Source organism: Metopolophium dirhodum, chromosome 6 (genome assembly GCF_019925205.1).
Source record: "Metopolophium dirhodum isolate CAU chromosome 6, ASM1992520v1, whole genome shotgun sequence".
NCBI classification, from domain to species: Eukaryota; Metazoa; Arthropoda; class Insecta; order Hemiptera; family Aphididae; genus Metopolophium; species Metopolophium dirhodum.
Window position 1 is genome coordinate 10,170,156 of NC_083565.1, and position 23,423 is coordinate 10,193,578.

Below are 23,423 nucleotides of genomic sequence, written 5' to 3' on the forward strand. Positions count from 1 at the left end.
AAAATCGAAATGTATGAAAATATGGTTCTTTTCTAAAAAATTCTAAAAATCAGAATTTAAATAAATGTATTATAAAAGGTAAAATATCGTGGGGGGGGAGGTGTATGCTTAGAAAATTACCCTATATATCATATACAGCTAGTTTGGAGGATACAAAGTAGATTATTAGGGTACGAAACGAGAAAGTTTGCATCAGTAAACGGACTATATTCTATAACACACACACACACACAGACATACACTTACACTGCACTCACGCAGTGGACCTAATACGGCTATTGTAGTGTATAACAATACACTATCTCGAAAAACAAATTCATCAACACGGCGGGTAGGGTGGACAAGTGGATTTATCCGGCATTAGGAGATGCTTCCATGTAATTCAACTAACCGTAATCGACGAGTTGTTCATTCCAATATGCTCACAAGAACTACTGACATAATACGTCTCGACGGTTATCCCAAAGGCTTAGCTTAAGGTGATAAGCACAAGCCAATCGGCAATTTGTTCTGAGCTATTTTTTTTTTATTTCGTTTTAAATATCATCCAAGAATATTCATTAACTCGAGATGAAATTACGCCGAGGCTTTTTCTTAATGTCGGAAATTCACGTATAACGTATAAACGATCTTAAATAATGTGATGTGTAGCCCCACTATTGTGCTCGTATTTTCAACATCGTATATGGTCACGAACAGTGTTGATAAATAACGGCGGCACGCATAAAAACTTTGTTTCTAATAATAAAACAAATAAAATAGATTTTAATGAAACCAAAAACTAGGTAAATTTTTAATAAAAATATTTAATTACCAAAACGCCTTAAAGATTTACAGTCTAATTAATTGTTTTGTAGGTACTTTATTTGTTGCAATAAAGCGAATACAAATATAAATCACAGTTTTCTAATTATTTATTAAAAATGTAACAGTGAAAAAAATAAAATTGTTTTGTATAGTTTCTTTTTTTTATTAAAAAAACGCAATAATTAAAAACAAAAAAAATCCCGGGAAAAAATCTTCGTTATCTGGAAAACCTTTAATAAGATTTTAAAACATAAGTTCGTAGACTCATGAATGCTTTAGAAATAATAATACTAAAAAGTAAAATTACATCTAACGTAAGACTAAAATAATATTATTATACTCAGGCATCAGCATCATCATATTTTAATAAATGAAAAGGTGGTCACGGAGAATTCTTTCACTTGGCTTTCAAATATAGCTATGGTAGTTTAATGCTATGTAACTTGAAATGTTTTCATAGTATTCATATTATGATATATCATTATTAGAGCGTATTATATCCGATGTTGACAAACAAGAAAAATCCAATGTTTACACGAAACGGATATAAATTATTGACACTGCAACATTGTTTGCTTTCTTATTTTCCCGACAGTCTCGACTCTCGAGCGATTAGCAGCGCCGTTAAGCTCGTCGACAATGGGCGGCGACCCGTATAATATAATTTATTAAGTCTTTAATCGTGCCACGAATGCAAGGGACGTGCACAACGCATAACTTTATAAATTCATTTGACCGTTAAATTCCGGACGTCGAAACAATGGTTATAATTTTTTTTATTATACACTACAAGTACTACCTACTCGAAACGCGGTCTCGTCCGGACAATCATAATCGATGAACATTACTGTAGAACGATCGTCAGAGAATTCATCGTCTGAATACACTCGCTCGTCGACATTTTTTTTATTCCACCGAACGCACATGATATTATCATACCTGTGCATTCCTGAAATACTCGAAAACTCAATTTATGTTCGAAAACACACACACACACGCACGCACGCGCACTCGTAATCGTTCGCTAGCATATTACTGGAGCTCACCCGCAGACTTTTATTATTATTTTTTTTCAAACATTTATTATTATTATATCGCACAACCTGTATTAAGTCCACGATGATAAGAGCAGGAGAAGTGCGGCGGGGAGACTTGTTGAAGAGGCCATCTCTTCGTTTGACGGAACCTCGGGTGGTCGACGACTTTTAATATAATATAATAATCATAATAATAATAATAATATGCGCCTGTTGAAACCTTCTTTCCGCACTCGGGACGACCCGCGGCTCGCAATTATAAAACACCTCCACCATCACCACCGCCGCCGCCACATCCGTACACACTAATGAGTTTATATTATAATATGCGGTACACACACATATATATACGCTGCGCATGCGACCGCCTAACCACTGGCACTTTGGCCGTGTTTGTCAAATGCGCCGAATATTTTTGACCGTATAAATAAGGCCCCGTACACACCGTTATAGCGTTCATCCCGAATTTGAAATCGTTAGGAGCAGTACTGACCTCGCCGAGAAAATAATATTCTGAAATATCATAATATCTCTTTTTAAAACATAGTCTTACCTCACGTCGGCTTACTGTCGTGTTTCAGAGCACATGCCGCCCGCCGTTGACGCACATTTTCGGCGAGTTTTCGACGCGATAACGTACGATTTCGATTGCGAATTCGTTCGCCAATATTATAGTACCGCGCGGTATTGATCGTGTTGCGATTACTTCGAATTAACTAAAAATTTAAAAAATTTAAATGTCTTAAAAAATGCAGCGTAGCAATCATTTACCGAAAAATGAGACGTTATAGCATTAACACAATATTATAATCTATACCGTGCATTTCAGTGTTGAGACACCTACCCCCCCCCCCCCGCTTTGTGCAACACAAATCACACAACACGCGCGTCTTATACGTCGTCATTGCCCAGTGGAATGCCCAAAATATAATGTTACAACGCCATGTGCCTACCACGGTATTGGTATCGTGAAAATGCATACTAGGTACCCGTAATAACAATATAGGTACGATAATATACGATGATATTGTCACCCGTGCTATTGTTTGCGTGATTTTCGCTGTGATTGACCGTCGTTATAATTGTTTCCGTATCACGTCTACAGGATTCAGCGACCCGTACTGCATGCTCGGTATCCAGCCGGGCATGGTGTCCCCGCAACCCGGAGCGGGTCTGCCGCCGTCGCCGGCCAACAGTCCGTCGCCGTACCAGCCACCGCTGTCGCCGCGGCCTGCGCACGCCACCGCCCGCACGCTGTCCGAGGGCGGAATCGACTTGCCGGACGGCCGTCACGACCATCACGACAAGCTCCGCAAACACCACAGGTTAGTTTGTATGTGCGCCCATATTATATCGGTGGTGGGGGGGGCCCGTTTTTTCGGGTCGCGTGACACAATTTTTTCGATTCGGGTGAGTTTTGAAAAGAATTTAAAAACGCGCGCGCCGGTAAACTGTAACAATGATGTGTTCGTGCGCGTGGGGGCACTCGTGAACGACATTTTCTCGGGGTGATGGGCCCCGCGTTTCAAAAAAAAAAATTACGTTCGGATATCAATTATTGTGTATTTCGTTATAGGCTCAGATAATGTTGTTATGTTTTCGTGAAACACGAGCACCGCCGTTAGCTTCAACCGACAATGTGTTTCTCTTCTGTTTCGTTACAAAATAATTCGCTGCGGGGGGGGACGAGGTGGCCGAGCGGTCTAACGCGTCGACTGCGGCGCTGGCAGTCGCGGGTTCGACTCCCGGCCACTGGGCGGCATTTTTCTTCGGGCAAGTCACGGTGTCCGGAGAACAAGTGCCGCCATCCCCCCACCCCGGGGCACGGCAGAAACCTACGGGTGCCCCATTAGAAATTCTGCCAAACACAACACACACGTGTACCAAGCTACCCAATATAAAACCTACCAAACCTACCCAATATAAAACCTACAGTACCCTCCCCACACCCAATGGCCTATGTTGCCGCGGGTTACTCAATAAAAAAAAAAAAAAAAAAAAAAAAAAAAATTCGCTGCGGAAAATAAACATCACATAATATTTAATAATAATAGTAATTTTATTATTATTACTATGCATACTTACGTGAATATTGAGTTTATTCGGAATGCGTAATTTTTACCAAAGTACAGAATATTAGTATTTCTGGTAACTTTTGTAATTATTGCTCACTTTATTTTTTAGAAATAATAAAGAATTGTATTCATTATTTTTTTTTCTCCTAATAAATTCGAGATTAAACAATGAAACACAAATATCTTTGAGTTCTGTTAAAATTTGGCCAACGTACCACTGACTACATTTGTTTGATATAACTCTTGAGAAAAACGACCCCTTCACTCCTCGCATTGATAACATTTTTTTTTAAACTATAAATTCTAAGCAGAACAAGTAATTGGCTCTACAATGATATCGAATATTATACATATTGTGCTCAATTTGTTTGTATACGCATATAGTAGGTATGGAAGTTCACATTTTGACGGAATTATACTTATATTATGTTATCTTAATGAAAAATAACGTTTTTTCCGCAATATATTCTAGTTATTTGGTTGTAATTCGAAAATATAAGCCGTAGGGACTTGAAACATTTTTCCATTTCGTAGGTATACTATTATTTTCAATAAACAATGACATTTACAAAACATATTTTAGATAATGTTTGCGGTTTATAACACAAACCTATCGTGATAGGGTAGGTCGCAATCGCGGCTGTATTGACTTATAATTATTATATGTCGTATGCCATAATTTTCATAAAATTTAACTCAACCCAGTTATTTAAGAAAATATTAATAATAATTTAAATATAGTGTAACATAAATTATCCTAAATTCTTATAAATACAATATTCTGATCCACCTGTCTCCGTCGATCGGAACCATTTTTTTCGTATTCATGATTTATCAATGAATTTAAAACGTAACACACCCATTAGGGTGACCGTTACCTACTCAATGACGAAGAACAACTGTAACCCTCGACTATACAGCAGATGGAGTTCTGAGCATTATGTAGTTCGTTGCTCGTTTTTGTTTCCGGCGTAATGACTATTGATATTATGACGTACACACGTTGACCGGCGTGATGTATAGGCAATATCGGTACACCCACGTGCAGGTGGCCCTGGAATGATATCCCTGGCCATTTAACATAAACGGATGGGAATATAATAGGCGTTGTGACGAAAATAACTCGATAAATGATTGTTATTAACATACCTAACGTATAAAGAAAATCATAAAATTATTATTTATCTCGCTCTTCGGGCAGAATTTATCGCCTTCGTTCGTACTCTTGCAGTTGTCGTGGCAACAGCGGCCAAACACCGTTTTAGCTCTGTACGGGTAATTTTTTTTTTTTTTAGCGATTCCGCATACTGTTTGGATAGTTTTCGTATTTTCGCTTGCGTATAGGTTTTACGAAGTTTTGTCGATGATTAACCGTATAATATGAGGGCCGGCGGGTATATTCGAAGTCTTTTAGACTACCGTGGGTTTATGGGCTTTCCATTCATCACTGCGTGTAATGTCGAACCTATATCAATTTCAGCTTGAATATTATAATCGATAGTTAAGTACCTCTACTGTGTTTTTCCGAACAATCTCCTCTTCGCCGTTACATGAAAACATCATATTATTATATCCAGGGTTCTAGGATCAGTTTTCTTTTCTTTTCTTTCATCATATCGGCTTGATCCCGACGTGGTTGCTGCCATCTTACCAACGCCACGCGTGATAACGTAACATGTATTTTTCTATTTCTCCAAAATATGGGTTACAATCTTTTTAAGATTCTGAGCGGAGCGAGGAAGCTAGTGGTTTTAAAATGGTGTTTATTTTTATTTTATTTTTTTTATTTTTATCCACATTAACAAAATGTTTACCAGAAGTAGTGCTCAATTTAAACATAATATACTATCTTATATTTCAGCAAATTGGATCAAGATGGTACTTTTGAAATGTCATTTTTTGATTCTCCCAATAGTTGTTAAATGCCATGGGAAAAACCACTGACAAACAAAATATTACGATAAACCGCTAAAAACGGGATTTTAATTTCTACAGCTTTGTTTATCACCATTATAGCAACGAATAAAAAATAATAATATTATAATATTAATTCAACTTACAGGCTATAATAAATAATCCAGACTGACAAACCGTCTCAGCTCAAAATCGTTTTTCTTATACAATGATATTATATCGTTGAGTTCAAGTTTAATACAATCCATTATACACTGACCTACTTGTAACGTACTGTACAGCAGAGCAATATCCACTTACCTGCTTTTTAAATACAATTCTTTGTGCAAGGACAAAAAAATTTAATCAAATTAAAAAATAAAATATATGTAGCCAGTGTGAATCTAATAAAAATTTCTTATACATATATATTATCTCAGGAGATATCACAATGGGTAAATCCTCGCGGACACTGTATATTATATTTTTGTTATACTTATAAAACTATTATCGCACATTAATTTCATCAACAACACTGTTCAATTACCTATATAAACTGGACATATCTGTTTGAATAAGCCGAGACACGTCTTGAAAGTACCTTCTGCTAAACAAAACTTTGATACAGCGTCAGTTTTAATCAATAATAATTGTCTTCTGGCATAATAAAATACTTGACTAACATAAATTGTGAATTATATTTTGTCCTTCAATAGCGAACCAGTGCGAACTCTATATAATAATGTGATCGTTGAATACCTCCACAGATCAATAGATCATATTATACATTATGATTTATAATAATCATTAGGAATTTTTTTTTTTTGTCAGCATAGGTAAGTATAACAAATAGCCGTATATTTCAGAGGTACTCTTACGCGAATAAGATAAACTTTACACAGTTAAACTTATCCATAAACACGGACTATAGATTTATATAATATGTGGAATTCTGATCACGTCAACTGATTATTATTGTTCTGCCGAACCACATAATAATGCAATATAATATTATGTTGGCTAATAAATGTACGAACGAGTTGCTGTTTAAAACGAATTGCGGTCGTCTGGATACAATCACTGCGTAAAACTGTTATTGAAACACAACAAATAATCAACGAAATGTATGTCCATTTTATAATACCACCGTAAAGTATCGTTATAAGGCGTGTAATACTGTATTGGGGGATTTAAAATGGCCAGGCGTGTTATAACCATAAATCCACTATAACCGTTTCCGGACATTGGGCCGCACTGAAAAATGCACGTACGCAAGTATAACAGAGAAGCCTATAAATGTTCTCCATTATATTATGGCCAATTTTCCGTTCTAACCGGATCCGTTTCGAAAACGATTTCCACAATAAGTATTGACGTTAATGCCGCCACTATAACGGGCACCCGAAAAAAAGGTTCGTCGAGATCGACTAGGTAGGTAGCTACCTATATATATCATGCCATTTAAACTGGACTCGAACGGGTATTTTTGCCCATATTTTTCACCGGTGTCCGAAAATTGTCCGTTACTCGTCGGAAGCCTGCAATGCCAACCGTTTCATATTAAACATCATGAATTCCAGAGGGTCGACCTATTTCACAATAAATCCGTTGTTTATTATTATAGCGCATAATGTAATTAATATGTAATATATATATAATATACGCGTTAAGACGATAATAATATAGTCCGTCGAATTTCGACGGAATCATCAAAAACAAGCCACGCCATTCACAGCAGTGTGAAAAACGTGCGGCAGGTATTATAACGTACAAGAGCATTTTCCTCCAATGCAAAATAGTTTGTACGTATAAATAATACGGGACCGTCCAAATCGGTACCCACAAAATTGGTCGGAATCGCGTAGGGGCGCAGAATATTTTTATTCGATTGCCACCATAGCTTATTGTTGTAATTGGAAATGTCGACGCATACATTTATAATTTGTTTACTATGACTCACTCTATAAATATAAAGTTCGCCGGAAGCATGTTTACGAGCGCAAAGCCCGTGACTTCAAGACACGTGTACTCGGAATACGCATATCACACGTGTATATTATACGCGTTATTTATGCTCGCGGCCCACTACACGACTCTCCCGAAACGCCATGGCATGTTATACATGTACGATCGACTATTGGTTTTGCGCTGATTGCCGGGAATCGTTCGCGAACGTGGCACCGTCCAAATACTTGCTTATCCGAGCAAACAACCCTCCGACGAGAACCAGAATCGAACACCAGCAATTTTCGTGAGCGTAGAAAATCCGAGTAAATAATAATAACAGACAGTGTGCAGTCTAAACGTTTGAAATCGAAAACGAAAAAAAATAAAACACTTCCCGGTACACCACCCCCTCCGCCCATCGCCCACACAACCCGCCACCGCCGAGCCCCCTTAGCGGCTTAGCCAACAACTACACCGCCGCTGCTACCCCCGTCGTACCCACAAGAAATTGCACCCGCATGTGGCCCAGACACACACACACACACACACACACACATACACACACTGGAGCCCACATCGTCGTCGCAGTAATGCGTCGTTCGTTTATAGATCCCATTTATAATACAAAAAGGCGCCGTCCAATATATAACGTCCCGAAGTCAAAACGTATAGTATTTCGAATCGTTCGACCGACAAATCATATTTCGCCGTATAAAAGTCAGACCACTTTTTATTTTTATTTTTTGATATTCGTTTCAATGTTTCATTATTGTTCTTTTCGTAAGAATACAGTTATAGGTACAGTACAAGCTATACCTATACCGCGTTTAAATCGATTTCGACTCGAAATTAACGTGTGTATTAAAGCGAGTACCAAGTCAGTAGGTGTTGTAATGTGACTTTATAATTTTCGTGTAAAATTGTATTCAAGTATAATTTTGTCGGTTTCGAGTACTCTCTACTGTGAATACAGTTTATATTATCCACGGTCTCAAACGTTGAATTACACAGTTGACTGATATTATATTGATTTTCTTATAATTTCAATCGTCTTTGTAATTATTAATATTCAATTAATTTAAACAATATCTTTAGAACATACGTAGACATAATAATACATTTGGCTACACGTGAAATTATATACAATATTTAAAGAAATAAAATTGTATACGTTTATAAAACTATGATTTTTATAAGCAGGAAATAAATAAAGAATCCTAAAATAGTTATGGCTATTTTTCATAATATGCTAAAAAAAATAGAGCGAGCATGTTAAAGATTGCTATTTTTTGCGTCTTTGTTACATTTTCCGACCTTTTTATTTGAAATGTTTGGTTGTGTTCAAAACTGTTTTATCCATAATGTTCATATAAGCTTACAACATTTTATTTTAATTTTCTATTATAAAAATATTATTTTAATTTCATCTGAATCTGATATCATTCTTTTAGACGTTCGCGAAAGTTTTAAGCGGTTCTTAAAAATTATCCTCATTTTTCGGTCGTATTCGTATCTGCTATTTTTTTATCTTTAATTTTTTTTTACCCTTTATTCACATTAAATATTTTATGTCTTTTAAATACCTTCTTAAAATTCATGAAACCGTCCATTTACAGTATTGCTTATGCCGCCACTTAAACATATTGTGTTGACTAGTCAGTCATTTGTTCTTTACTGTGCATATCATAGCTTCTTAACTGCAAGTTGTACGATTTTTCGTACATTTTTAAGCATTTGACTCTCCCTCAATGTAATAACGTGCATACCTATTGTTTACCTTTTTTTCACCAAATAAATATCGAAAGACATTGTTATTATTATTATTATTATTATTATTATTGTGCAATTACATAATAATATTTTTCTAATACACACAGACTCCACTCCTATTATTTCATTGAACGCCCGTATATTATATTGTGATAATTGTACAGGCTAGTTTTTCACAGTCCGCCACATTGTCAGAAAACAAATATCATTCAAGCTGAATAACATAAAATATTGTTTACAGTTGAGATACGGCAAAAACGTCAAGTCAATACAAAAAGAGATTTTATACTATCCGTTTGTTCTCCCCCACGAATACGCACCAAACACCGAAAAACCTATATCGCCCAGTTCGCAGCCACGACCGACACATAATCGTAATGTTTTTCCGATTTATTATGTAACGTATATTATGGAGTTAACGTCGGTAATACACCTATATCATATTTAAAAGGATTTTATTCCCTACACAGTTTGGCGCAGGTTTTTTATTTATTTATTTATTTTTTTTTTACAATAACATTTACAATATATACCGATAAAAGCACAATAGGTAGGTAAAATAGATTAATTATGAACATAAACAAATATAAACACGAATACATGATAGAAGGGGCATTAGTAAAATCTCTGATAAATAATATTAATTTTTCTTATAAATTTGCCGATTATTTGTTTTTTTTTTTTGTGAAATGATTTGTTATTATATTATGTGTTTTAAGGCGTCTCTGGGCAAATGTCTTTTAAACAATTTAAACTTTCTAGCGGAATTTCCTGAAGTAGTTAGAGCTTAGAGATGACATAGTTTGAAGATAAGAGGATATTTGTGGTTAGTAAGTTTGTTATAAAATATATTATAATATATTCATAGCAAGTTTTTGTTATGTGGTTATATGTAGGTCATTGTGTACATTTATGTTTGAGACATACCATGGGCATTCAATAATTAGCCATAAACTAATCACCTGTGAAGGCTTCCAGTTGGTGAATGTTGTACCTACGTTTTTGTATGGCCCCTGGTTTGAATGTCGTGTGTTTGCCACATTTTGTTTTAAAGATAAGTTTGGACTTAAGTATTTGGCGGAGAAGGCGAAGGCGTGAGTTCAATTGTTTTAAATTTTCTATGCTATGGTCTTTCCATGTGAGTCTTTGACAAAAATTTAATAAGGAAAAAAGTGATTCCATTCGAACCACAGCTGATACAAATATATTATAATTGTGCACATAAAAATTACATAACATAATATTACGTAGGACGTATATACTTACCCTGTCACGTGTTATTTTGTATTTTATGAATATTGTTTTCATCGGTTATCGTTTCACAGGTATCACAACCTTTCGGAAAATTGCAAATACCTATAACCGTTGAAGCTTAAAAATTAAAAATTTTCAGTTTTTTTCACATAATGACGTATTATTGTTTTGTTCATATCATCATATATCACACATTTTGTAAGCACAAAATTCCGCAGTCACTATAATTTATTATTATGATTAAATTGTTGTTTTATACATTAGCATTTCGTTTGTTTAATTTACGGTACTGTAACAATTATAATAGGCATAGTTAATGTTTATTGAAAACTCATATTTATACGCACGATATATAAGGGTTATACAAGTGTTGTACAAGTATTGGACGGGTAACCCACAATAATATAATATTTCGATTCCATTCACGGGTATTGTTAGGTATAACCACCTGTAATGTTGAATGCACGTATATACGACGCTGCATTATGTTTCGTAATTTATTTTTCCACTATTATTGGGTATATTGTAATAATTTATTGCAAAGTCTTGCAACCGAATTAACTGGAACCCGTAACACCCCTAAAAACCCTTAAAAAACCAAATACAAAAAAACCCATATAACACGAATGATTTTTTTTCATAACACCAGAATTAACCGAAACCCGAATAAATCATCTTGATTAACCCGAAACCCAAATTTTTTTTTTATTTTACAGACTTCATGTGATAATAATAGGTATGTAATTGTGTTAGTATTTTTTTGCGGTTAGTTTGATTTTGTATTTACCCGGTTACTCGATAATAATAAATTATCGACAGGAATAATTTTACAACCAGTTGGTTTTAATTATTAAATATTTCTCATTATCAATATATTATTTTAACATTTATACATACGCATCGTTATCCGTTAATTCTCTATTCATTCAGTAGCTAGTATGGTCTGTCAATAATATTTTATTAAATTAAATAATATTCTAAGCGATATCCTATAACCTGAACAATTTTGTACTTCACTAGTTTTTCAATTAAGTTTTTTCATATTTACTAAAATAATAATGGTAATGAGCATCCAAACATTTATTTAGATATTTTATCCTGATGCTTGAACGAATATACATCCAGCATCAGTAACCCGGTTTTTTGGGTTTATTATTAATGGTTTTTCAACGGAAACCGTAGTGAATAGAAGTGGGCAAAAATATGAAAACGGTAGAGATTTCATTAGATATGTGGATGAGCCAATACGGGATTCTTTTATTTAACCGTGAACTGTAAAAAATCTGAAAATATCATAGAAATATAGTCGTGTTATATCATATACCAGCTTATATATATATATTATATAAACCATCCGAAAACTAAATAAATAAGACCCCAGTTGTAAATCAATACTGTTTAGTTGTTATCACTATAATCATGCACTATCAATCATATAAAATACGCGTAGGGTAGACATATTACAGCACAACATTATTATTATTACCATTGCTATTGATATTTATGTTCGTTTTGATTAGTTTATAATAGCAAATACATGTAGTACCATAGTTTATAGTTTATAATATATCATGATATTTACTGTTTAGACATAGTTTTATTATTGTTATGTTATACTCTAGTTCTAGTACTCTATTCCAAGGTATATAAGTTCGTATAGTTTGCTTTAGCCGGAAAATTACAAACCGAGAAATTATCAAACGATAAGGTCCAATAATAAAAATCTAAAGACTATACATTTGTACGTATACATTCAAGGTCGATTATGGTGTGATTATAGTATTATGTGCAAGCTGTATCACAGCCTGCAAGAACTGATCAATATTCATTTAACGTTCGTGAACTTTAAACCGTATACACATTATGCTATTATGATAATATTTGTACTTATTGCGCTGTACCGTTTCAGCAAAATATTGAAACATGTACGGCCAAGTCCAATAAATAGGTTGCTATTATTTTCTAAGGTCGTAACGATAAATTTTAAATTTCAGTCGATATACTGCGCTATAATAATAGGAATAGCCAAGTATTGGTACCCACCGTACTAATAAATAATTTTACGGGATGAATTGAGTAAAACAGAGTACATTTTACGTTGAAAGTTAAAAGTTTTCGTATAATGTAATTACTTGGCAGTAATTTCTAATTACACATTATTTAACCAAATCCATTAACTTGTAAACCTATATAAACACAATATTTTCCATAAAATTTAAACGCTACATTTTAAGTCGTAATGGCATTATTAAGTTACAATGTTTTATAGACCTTGTTTATAAATGTTTAAATTATTAATATTACGTAGTATTAGCCTCATTAATGATGTTTCTCGGCTTAGTGAGATAGAGTTTTTTTAGTTTAGAACGGGTTTAGAATGATTTTTAAAAAAAAAACGCCAACTATTATACAATCGAATATTTTTCAATTTTTTTTGTCTCAGCGATTGTGTAAAATAACAAATTGTTCGCAATACACGTGTAGCTTCCTAATATATAGTCCTATAAGATTATACAACCACTACTATTGTTCTACAAAACAGATTTTATGTTCTTAAATTCCAAACGTGTAAAAATAAAATACCGAGCGGTCCACCAATTAGAAACAATAGTCAGAGTACCTACCGAAATATAATAAAAATAATAATACCAGTAAAACCAGTGAGGTACTACAATAAATTGTCTGTTGAAGAATTTACGTATGTCCAAACGACGTATATCATGATGATTGAAATTGCTGTGTCCTAATTAATTATATTATTTTTACAGGCTACTTCTGAAATTAGTTTTTTTTTTCAATAACAGAACGGATAAAAATTACTTTATCAATTATTGTTTTTTTTACAAATTGAGTATATATTTTTTATACATTATAATTATAATTATATAATATTATTATCACACGCAATAAGAAATAAAACTTTGTGTTTTTAGAAGAGTCAAAAGTTTATTGACGCAATTATTTCAATTAATATACTTTTAGTTCACTTTAATTACAGTATTATACAAAATTCAACTATAAAATAATATGAAAAATAATATTTGTCGACAGCCTTTTAATTCTTTATTAGAAAGTGATAAAAATAAACTTTTAAATGTACACTACTATTTTAAGAATTAACTTGTATTTTTTTATACTTGGTGGTCAATTCAAATATTTTTATTCATCATTTAAACATTACGAAATTCGACATTTAATTGTTTATATTATGGTTATTTTCCTTGAAAAAACTCACCGTTAATACGTGATGGATACTATAAATTTGTTGTAACAAAACAGTTTAACATCATATTATTATGGTGCAGAATTAATAACTCATTTATTGCATAATATTAATATTGTAAAATATCACTTTAGGTACACTGCTGCACTTATATTGCCTATACGTCGCGCCGTCTTACGTCATGACTTATTATTGTAGACAATATTATTATACGCGTTACTCATCAACGCCATATCGGAATAATATTGTTCTCTAGAGCGAACCACATCAGAAATTTAAATAATTATTAAAATTCCTAGTGAAACGACTGCTGGATGCGCTTCTTGGACGATGGGAAATATTAAGCACTAAAAGTATTGCTGAGTAGTGAGTGACCTGTATATCTTAATTTGTGGTATTATAGACATATAACGTCAGGATACAGCATAAACTGTAACTATAACAGAACTCTTGATTAATTGAATCGCAAACGCGATTAATGAAATAATGAAATGCGGAAGTGTTAAACATTAGTTTTCTTTTAAAGTTTATTTGAAAAAAAAAAAAAAACGAAATTTCGTAAACATAAATTCAAAAATTTAAAATAACTATAAATGTAAACTTTGTTTTATTAATTATTAAAAGTCTTTGGTAAACAAAAATTTGGATGTATACGAAGTAAACATCATCTGTAAAGTTGGTTTTATTTTATCAAAATTAAACACGGGAAAGAATACCATGTTTTTTTTCAATACAATTAAATTTAATAGATTTATCAGATTTGCATTTGTCAAGATTATAAATAATTTAAGCAAATAGTAATTAAAAGTTGATTTTCAATTGATGATAGGTATAGTTTAATCGATTTTATGCAATGGTACAATTTAGCATAAATTAACTTAATTAATAATAATATCAGACTGCAATACGTTATTAATCTTTAACTATTAATTTAATAATGTATAATCGGTATTGGATAGAAATCATCAATATATTTTAGAATTAGAACTTTAGAAGGATTAATACAATGTGTCGTTATAATAATATTAATGTAGGTACTGATATTTTATATATTATATAATATATATAAAATATATATTCATGCGTAACAAAATCAAGTGCATTTATTTTAGAATGTGTAAAAAATAAATTTAAATGATATTGATGATTTATAAAAATACATTATACTATTATGTAATTATTTTACGTAAGAAGGCGTATTATACAATTACACTACATATAGTAAGTACACGGATACTCCGATGAAAATGTGGTCAACGCAAATGTACGTGATGTATTTATACATTATAATATATATTATTTGTGTATACATTTAACCAAATTTTAAAATTTGTATAAATCATTTTTTTTTTTTACTTGAGCCCGGCAACTTTGGGCCATTAGCTATTGTAGGAAATATTATGGACTATGGTTGGTAGGGTTGGTACGGTAAGGTTTTTACGGGTTTTACACTAGGTAAGCAACACGTGTATGTGTGACAAGGTTTTTACTGCTACGAACCCAGGCGGTCGTCCATCCGGGAACTAGTAGCAGCGGACGTTACTTACTCTCAGTCACGTTGCGTGACAAAAAATAATTTATATGGATCTATTCCTAGCTAAAATATAATTATTTTCGAACAGTATTACAATATGATATTATACTATCATCTTGCGACAACAATCATTAACGTTGCATTTCAAATGGAATCGAGTCGCGATTTGACACTTAAACGCCGGAAAAAAATAACAGTACAGTAACACAGGCAAAAGGGATATTTCGCACCACACTCCGCGCTTGGAGATGTTATTAAAAACATACAACACATCATGACGTTGGAAATATTCGTCGGAATGAAATATTCCAGTCAGTATTGTCATCACACGGTTTTCTCATTGGAATACGACACTCGCGTCGGAGTGTCATGTTTCATCAGACGCATTACAATATTATTATTATCATTATCGTGTGTAAGTTTTTTTTTATGATATATCGTACGGTCCATTTTATTTCGACTGTGCCGCGACGGTCGAGGGGCGTCGTGACGCATGCGCACAGTATATAAGTATTTTATGACGTGTGTAATAATTTCAATGTAACGTTGTAACAAAATATTTTTGTGTGATACGTGCATGGATATGTACAGTGATAATGAAAACGCATGGTTCAAAAATGAAAACAAAATATTGTGCTTTATCGGTATACCAGTGCAGGGCGCCAACGCGTACCTATAGTTGCTATAATTGATGTATTCGGACATGACTGAAGATGTTGGTTAATCCCGTGTAAATAAAGGTCGCCACGGCTCTTATTCGAATGGTCGGATCAGACGTCGTCGACTTTATTTTGGTCTACTGTATAATAATATTATGATATACAAATAGATGTAGTAAACGAATGGATAGGACCAGTGACGTGTAACATAGGGTCCAAGTGCTCCTCAAGCAATGCCTTAAACATGGGTTGGGGTAGGTGCGTATCGATAGTAGGAAAATTGGACATTTCATCGGTAGGTAGAAAAATATTATGAGGGTTATATTATCATCAGAAATTATTTGAGCGGCACCAGTTTGTTTATATATAAATACACGCCACTGGATATGACTACGATTTCTCTGTAACCTACCTATAATTTTATATTAAGAATCCGAGGCCAGTGTACCGCGGCATGGTATATTGAACATACCACGGTAACTATAATAATATAACATTATAGAAGTTACAATATTGTATATAATTATACATTAGAAGTGGTATTGACAGTAAATATTCGTCTCGGTTGACCGCCATTTACTGTACAGTTTGTTTACTATCTTTAAACGTACATGCTGGCCCGCCGTTTGTCCGTGCTGGTTTGACGAGAAAACGGCAAAACCTCACCAGCCATTCTATATTATATAGTATTTACACCGTAGATATCATAAACGTTATATATCTTATAAGTTACCCAAAGGCGTGAAGGAGCCGCCCTCGCGACATATGGCTAAAGGTGTAAAAACCCCCGAGGGAATGGTCATATAACTCCCCGTCACACAGTGGTTAGTAATATCTTATAAGTTATAATAATATCTTTAAGTCCTACGAAATATATAGAGGTGTAGTATTTTATTATAATATAACGGCGTTTAGACATCGACTATCAACAACAGTGCCGAAAACTTTGAACGCCTGGACTATTGTGTGTAGGTACCCAGTTGAAACATTGTCGCAACCTAACCTAGGTAACCTAACCCGACGAATAAACGGGTTTTTAGCGCCATCGGCCGGGCCCGTTTCGATATCGTCGCAGAGTGAGCACCAATATAACTACGGTCGTGTACGCCGTCTGTGATGTCTAACACCCAACATCGTTAGGTAGGTACGTGAAATGTACACGTCAAATTATCATCCGTCCGACCGACCGGCGTCGCGTTATACGGAATAAAGCGTGTGATGTGCGTCGACCGAAACGTAATAGAAATATGTTGTAATAATATTAGGTTAATATTATGATGGAGGGCGGGTAGGTTAGGTACCCACCAAAGTCGGAAAACACATTTGCGTGATTAAACCGAATTTTCGCGAAACTTTGTCGTGTACCGTTAAAAAAAAAACTTGAAAATGAAAATAAAAAAAACGCCGACCTTATATTATTATTATACTGTCACCGTGCTAATTGCGTGTTTTTTTTTTTTTTATTTTTTTTTCTACCGCCGATGAAGTACCTATATACCTACGCCGCGTGTTGTGTGCGGTAAGAAACACGCGATCTTATATCACACGGTTTTCTTAAAAAATGTTTTAGAACTCTGCACGATTCGTTCGATGATATAAACTGTATATACGCACAGCACTCTGCATAACAGCGACAAACAAACAATATAACAACGACGACAAAACATCTAGGCACGTAAATGAATTACAGTTTTTTGTTTGTTCGTTTCGGAGCGTTGCGTGCTCGCGGCGTTTTACGGCAACATTTTAAGACTAACGAAGTATGTTTATTTAATGCAATAAAAATTATAATATCGTATAATATATTTGAGAAATATAAACACAAAAATAACCACCAGCTTTTTATTTTTGTGCGGCTTATAATTTCTATACCATAAACGGCCAAAGTTCTTGTGTTTTCAGTACTTTGAAATTACTAAACCTATTTATTTTTTCAACGTCAACGTAAAAAAAAATAATACGGTTAAAAAAAAAAACGTTTTTGTTCAAAGCATAAGAATAATAATATTGTCGCATTTTTAAATTAACATCATTATCCACGTGAAATTGTTATTCGATTATTATAACTTTTGAAAAAGTGAACAAGACATTCGCGGACATTTTAGATTTCGAAATCTTATAGCTGCTAAGGGAAGCGCTGTATTCGAAAAACGCTTGCCTGGATTTATGCACAAAGAAATAAACTCGATTTACTTTAGCATGCAAATATTTAGTTTTTAAAAATTCAAATGATGCGCAGATATGTACACGCATTAATGATACGTTAATGGTACATAAATTATAATGATATTGTAAACCAAACTGGATAATAAGTATACAGAATGCGTGTATTATACGTATTATATTAAACAGACAGTTTAAACGTCTAACGGGGCCTGTGTATTATACCTGGTATAATAATATTTATGAACGTTATCGGTAACGACTAACGACGTCCTTACGCATCGACCAAAAACGCGAAGATCATCAAACCGGCCGATACGCGTTTGTTGAGTGTTTTGATTGTGTTTCAGTTTTCGATTGAGTTTCAAGAGGAAAGAAAGGGGCGGCGGTTCCGGAGGTAGTGTTTACGGTTGTCGAGAACACCGGGACAGCATATCGGCAGTTCCCGCACGGTTCATCCAAGCAACCAGCGTACGCAGAGAGACACTCAATCCAAAATGGGGTGAAAATTTCATGTTGTAAGTATCGCACGAGCTCTGTGCATGATATACCTACGTATTTTTATCGTGGATATCGGTGATTTCTACGGTAAATTCGGTGTTTTCTATTTCAGTGACATCGATGACGTGACCAGCGACATCTTACACTTGGACATATGGTAAGATAAACGATGGTATTTATCGTTTTATCAATAATTACAATACATGTACAATATTATTTTCAGTAGAATTTCACATAATAATTGTGTTTTTAACATATAAATCCATTATACGATCATCATATTGTACTATATTTCGTAATACACATTGTTGTTTGAGCGCGTAGTATATTTTGTTTATCGACGTGTGGTGTGCAGGGACCACGACGACGAGTCTTCGGTGTTAGACGCTGTCAGCAAATTAAACGAAGTGAGGGGCGTCAAGGGCCTGGGGAGATTTTTCAAGCAGATCGCTCAGAGCGCTAGATCCGGTAGCCAGGACGATTTCCTGGGATGCATAAATATACCAATTCAAGTAACATTTATATAAAATATATATATTCAGGCTTAAGGCCGCGAGTCGCGTCGCCGCGCGTACATAAAGCTATAATCGGATGTTGTTATCGACGTAACAGGACGTGCCTTCCACGGGTCTAGACAAGTGGTATCAGCTAGAAGCCCGGTCGCAGCGGTCCAACATCCAAGGTAATATACGGCTGAAGCTGTGGTTGTCCACTCGAGAGGATCACGGCCAGGCAAGTACGCAAAATAATTTCGACAACTGGACCGACGTGCGTCGTAACGAAAGACTGTTGACCATATTCGCCGATTACGAGATGTCGCTGACAAAATCCGTGAGTATAATAATTTAATACTATGGAAATTCGGCGATTTTAGCACTCTGGTTATGTCCTACCGGATTTGCAGTACTAATATTATTATTGTTATTATTACAGAGTCTGTGGAACGGTGAACTCTGTCACGAGGCGACGAGCATACTTCATCAGCACGCCGTGCAGAGCGGAGTCTCCGAACTTCAATTGGCCGTGATAAGGTGGTTGGCCTTCAGCCACATACCGTCTATTGACCCACAGTTTCTCTTGAAACAGTTGTCTCAATTAGAAGCCGCTTGGGGAGAACAGACGTTAACCGTCGAAGAGGTCAGTGGTTGGCGGCAAACTTTTGTGTTAACACATCCGCACAAAAACGTTACCTGCAAACGATACATATATTTTTGTTAATTTACGCGACCACGTCGTCTGTATTGACATCCGATAAATATTTGAATTATTATTTTTAATTGGCCAAAAAACCGTATGACGTTATGTTACATTATCACAATACCTATACGTAGCTACGCCTAATATAATTTTTATATTTTTATCTAATTTAAATTAACTATGCTCTCAATTTAAAACTGATACGTAGTGATAACTCAATAGCATTGGACGATAACGACAATTATTTACAAAAGCTTTATGATTTCTTTTAGTTATACGAAATTTATGTCAACAGAGTAATTTTTTTCCAGGAGGACTGGCTGGCCGACTCTTTCAACGTTTTCTTAGACTATTCCATGCAACTGATTCGGAAATACCGTAAGCTCTTTCCACCGTACCATCACGTATCGATGAACCGCCTGGAGTACATTCTCAGGTAAACAACTAAAGAGGAAGTTATTTGTTTTTTTTTCAATAAACACTGATTATTCCGATTTGGATTAGACCTATATACCATGATTTTGAACATCATTTTTACGTAATAGCTGACGTGAAATTCTGGTGGTATTTTATATTACAGATGTTTGAGCCGACTGTCTTTGTCAAAAGCGTACGGTAAATGTTGTCCCTTCAACAAAGATATCCGCGGGGAAATTGGAAACGCGCTTAGACTTGGTACGAACGAGTGGTACGAAGAAAATAGAAAATTCATGGCCTCCGGACAGCACGATCCGGAAACACGACTCAAAGGATTCGTAAGATTAGTCACTTCCGTGTTGATTGATCTACAAAAAGGCGTGGAACACTATAACGTTCTATTTGAAAAGTAACTCGATTTTTCGTTATTATTGTTGTAGTTGCAGTCCAAACAGTACGTTTTAGATTCGATAAAAATTTCTTTATGATTTCAGTATAAATGGTGTGTTTTACTACGCGGCGATCTACAAACAACACGAAAAATTAGTAAGTACTTACAGACGGTATACGTTATAATTGAAGTTCTAATAATTCTTAATAGGCCGATCAATAATTCAGTTAGCAGTAACGAATGATATTATGTTTTCTCAGTTGGCAAAGGGATTTTCAAATCATTTGGACATAATCATAGAGGTACAAAGTATAACACGACCCCGTAAATGAATATTAGTGCCCTCGCAGTAGTATTCTCAGTGCTACAATTCCGTTGCCAATAAAATGATATTAATATGTGTTTTGCTATTAGGGACGAAGAATATCATTATGTGTTTGTTAGAAGTGTTTTGACGCTTTTTCCGATAATATATGAACATGTTGTGCCACTCGATATAATAATTATTATAGAGAGAGTTTTTTTTGAAAAATTGTTCATAGATTTTAGTTTTGAAAATATATTATGATGCGTATAGATGTTTGTGGATTTATATATATGTATAGAGTGATATTTAGTTGAGAATGTTATACATTTTGTTCATACTTAATTTGTTTCATTATTATTATTCTTTTTTTCTCTAATTACACGGTTCTATGATTTCAGTTGTCCAACGATCTGAGCCAAGAAATAGCTCCCATTTGCAAAAAAGTAAAAGGAGCCGATTTCGGTATGGACACACCGCTGTCTCCGACAAACTCCGAAACTGGGGAATCACTGTTTGAGCTGTATCTAGCGGTTCAAGAGTTTATCAGGTTTGTTTCGGGACACGAAAGTTTTTTTTATTCATTTATTTCGCTTTTAGTAATAAACTATGACAGCTCAACAGTTAAAAATCAAAAGTTAAAAACCGAAATCGTTATCAGGTACCGCGAGCATCTCAATGCGTCCGATTACCAAGGCCTGTCAACACAATGCTATTACCACTGGTTCGAACCAGCTTTGGAAAAGTGGCTGGACCTGGCCAAATTGAAAATCGTGCAACGTGCGAAAAAAGCACTAGAGTTAAGTATGATCTGCCAAGGCGAAATGATCGTAAAACACTCGACGTCCAGCAATGACGTGGTTACAGCGCTGTGCCATGTGAGTAAAATATATCAAAACTATACAACAACCTCGAGGCACTATGCGAGGTGGACATTTTTACAATTTTATTTATCTCGTATCGTGTTTACGCAGATGAAGGAATTCTGGAAACACCTCGCCTGGCCGGACCTGATCCAGTCGTACAATTTCGTACTGAAATTATTAGACGTAATGTTTTTTACTCTTTTAACTATAATATTATAATCCACACGAAACGTGAAGTTCAAAATTAGAAGAATAAAAATAATGTATACTTCGTTTTGCAGGCCATGTGCGATGCGGTCCTGTTTTACGCCCAACTGGTCCACCAAAGGCTAAAAGATTCTGGCTTTTACGATGACGTTTCGGCGTTCAAAACGTCTGACGAAGTACGTAAATCATAATACATCCAACGCACATGAGCGTCGTATTATTATACACACAACAAAAGTATTAACTATTTAAAAAAGTTGATGTTAAGTTACTTAATGTAACGAAATCAAATTCCCGTTATATTCCGGTAGGTATACTGCATATGATCTGCATATCATCCGAACCGAACTAACCTTATGAGTTAATTATAGTTTTATACGTTGTTTTCCATAATATATGAATCCGGTAGGTGTGAATAATATTTTGCTATGTAAAATTAAAAATCGTAAACATCAAATATTATACATTCGATAAAAAGTAAAGTAACTTTTATAAACTTTAAACACGACTCACATTTTCGTCTATGTCGGCTCGGCCTAACGAGTCGAAAAAACGAGTTGACTTGATCAGCCTTGGAAAACATGGATGTTCAATAGCATATCCGACTCGATAATAATAATATGTTCGTCAGTAATTCCCGTCGCGTTTCGTACAGGTGTGCGCCGCTCTTAACGATCTGGAATACGTGTGGCGGACCGTCGCATCGATGCCGGACGACCTGCACTTGGAAACCGTCGTGTCCGCGGTCGAGGCCACTGGCGAGGCCACTGCGGATCAGTGTCGGGCCGATGTCACATCACTACTGGATCCCGTGTTCAACCAGTACGGCACGTACTCTATGCTGATCGTCGGCCGGATCGCTGTCAGGGTGAGTGGTGTGTGGTGGGTGGCGCAGTGGCGTGGCGAGCATATTTAAAACCCTACGCAAAGTATTTAAACAATCACCTACCCACTAGGGGATAGTATATAGACTGCATTGTGTTATATAATCTAAAACTAGAATTTTTGTGATAGGACGTCGTCAATAATTTAGCACAAACAAAACACTATGATAATTAATCATACGCAAATTTTAATTTTTAAAAAAATAAAAATAAATTTCCAGGGCTAAACAATAATTGCATTAGGTAAACGCCGTTCACCACGCCACGGGCTGTGCGGCCGACGCAGTGGGTATC

General features: G+C 34.8%; 1 protein-coding gene across 3 annotated transcripts in view; it reads left to right on the forward strand.

The window, feature by feature from the left end:
- Positions 1–23,423, forward strand: part of LOC132946068 (BAI1-associated protein 3) — a 170,892-nt gene that overhangs the window by 141,469 nt on the left and 6,000 nt on the right. For 2 of the 3 annotated variants that reach the window (XM_061015891.1, XM_061015893.1), the window contains 15 exons: positions 2,950–3,169; positions 18,713–18,880; positions 18,976–19,020; positions 19,219–19,375; positions 19,476–19,694; positions 19,797–20,000; positions 20,372–20,496; positions 20,641–20,886; positions 20,972–21,023; positions 21,129–21,170; positions 21,574–21,722; positions 21,834–22,050; positions 22,147–22,221; positions 22,320–22,421; positions 22,901–23,113. In XM_061015891.1, coding sequence (XP_060871874.1) covers positions 2,950–3,169; positions 18,713–18,880; positions 18,976–19,020; positions 19,219–19,375; positions 19,476–19,694; positions 19,797–20,000; positions 20,372–20,496; positions 20,641–20,886; positions 20,972–21,023; positions 21,129–21,170; positions 21,574–21,722; positions 21,834–22,050; positions 22,147–22,221; positions 22,320–22,421; positions 22,901–23,113 — 2,234 coding nt within the window. The remainder of the gene's footprint in view (positions 1–2,949; positions 3,170–18,712; positions 18,881–18,975; positions 19,021–19,218; positions 19,376–19,475; positions 19,695–19,796; positions 20,001–20,371; positions 20,497–20,640; positions 20,887–20,971; positions 21,024–21,128; positions 21,171–21,573; positions 21,723–21,833; positions 22,051–22,146; positions 22,222–22,319; positions 22,422–22,900; positions 23,114–23,423) is intronic. The other variant, XM_061015892.1, reaches the window with a different exon arrangement.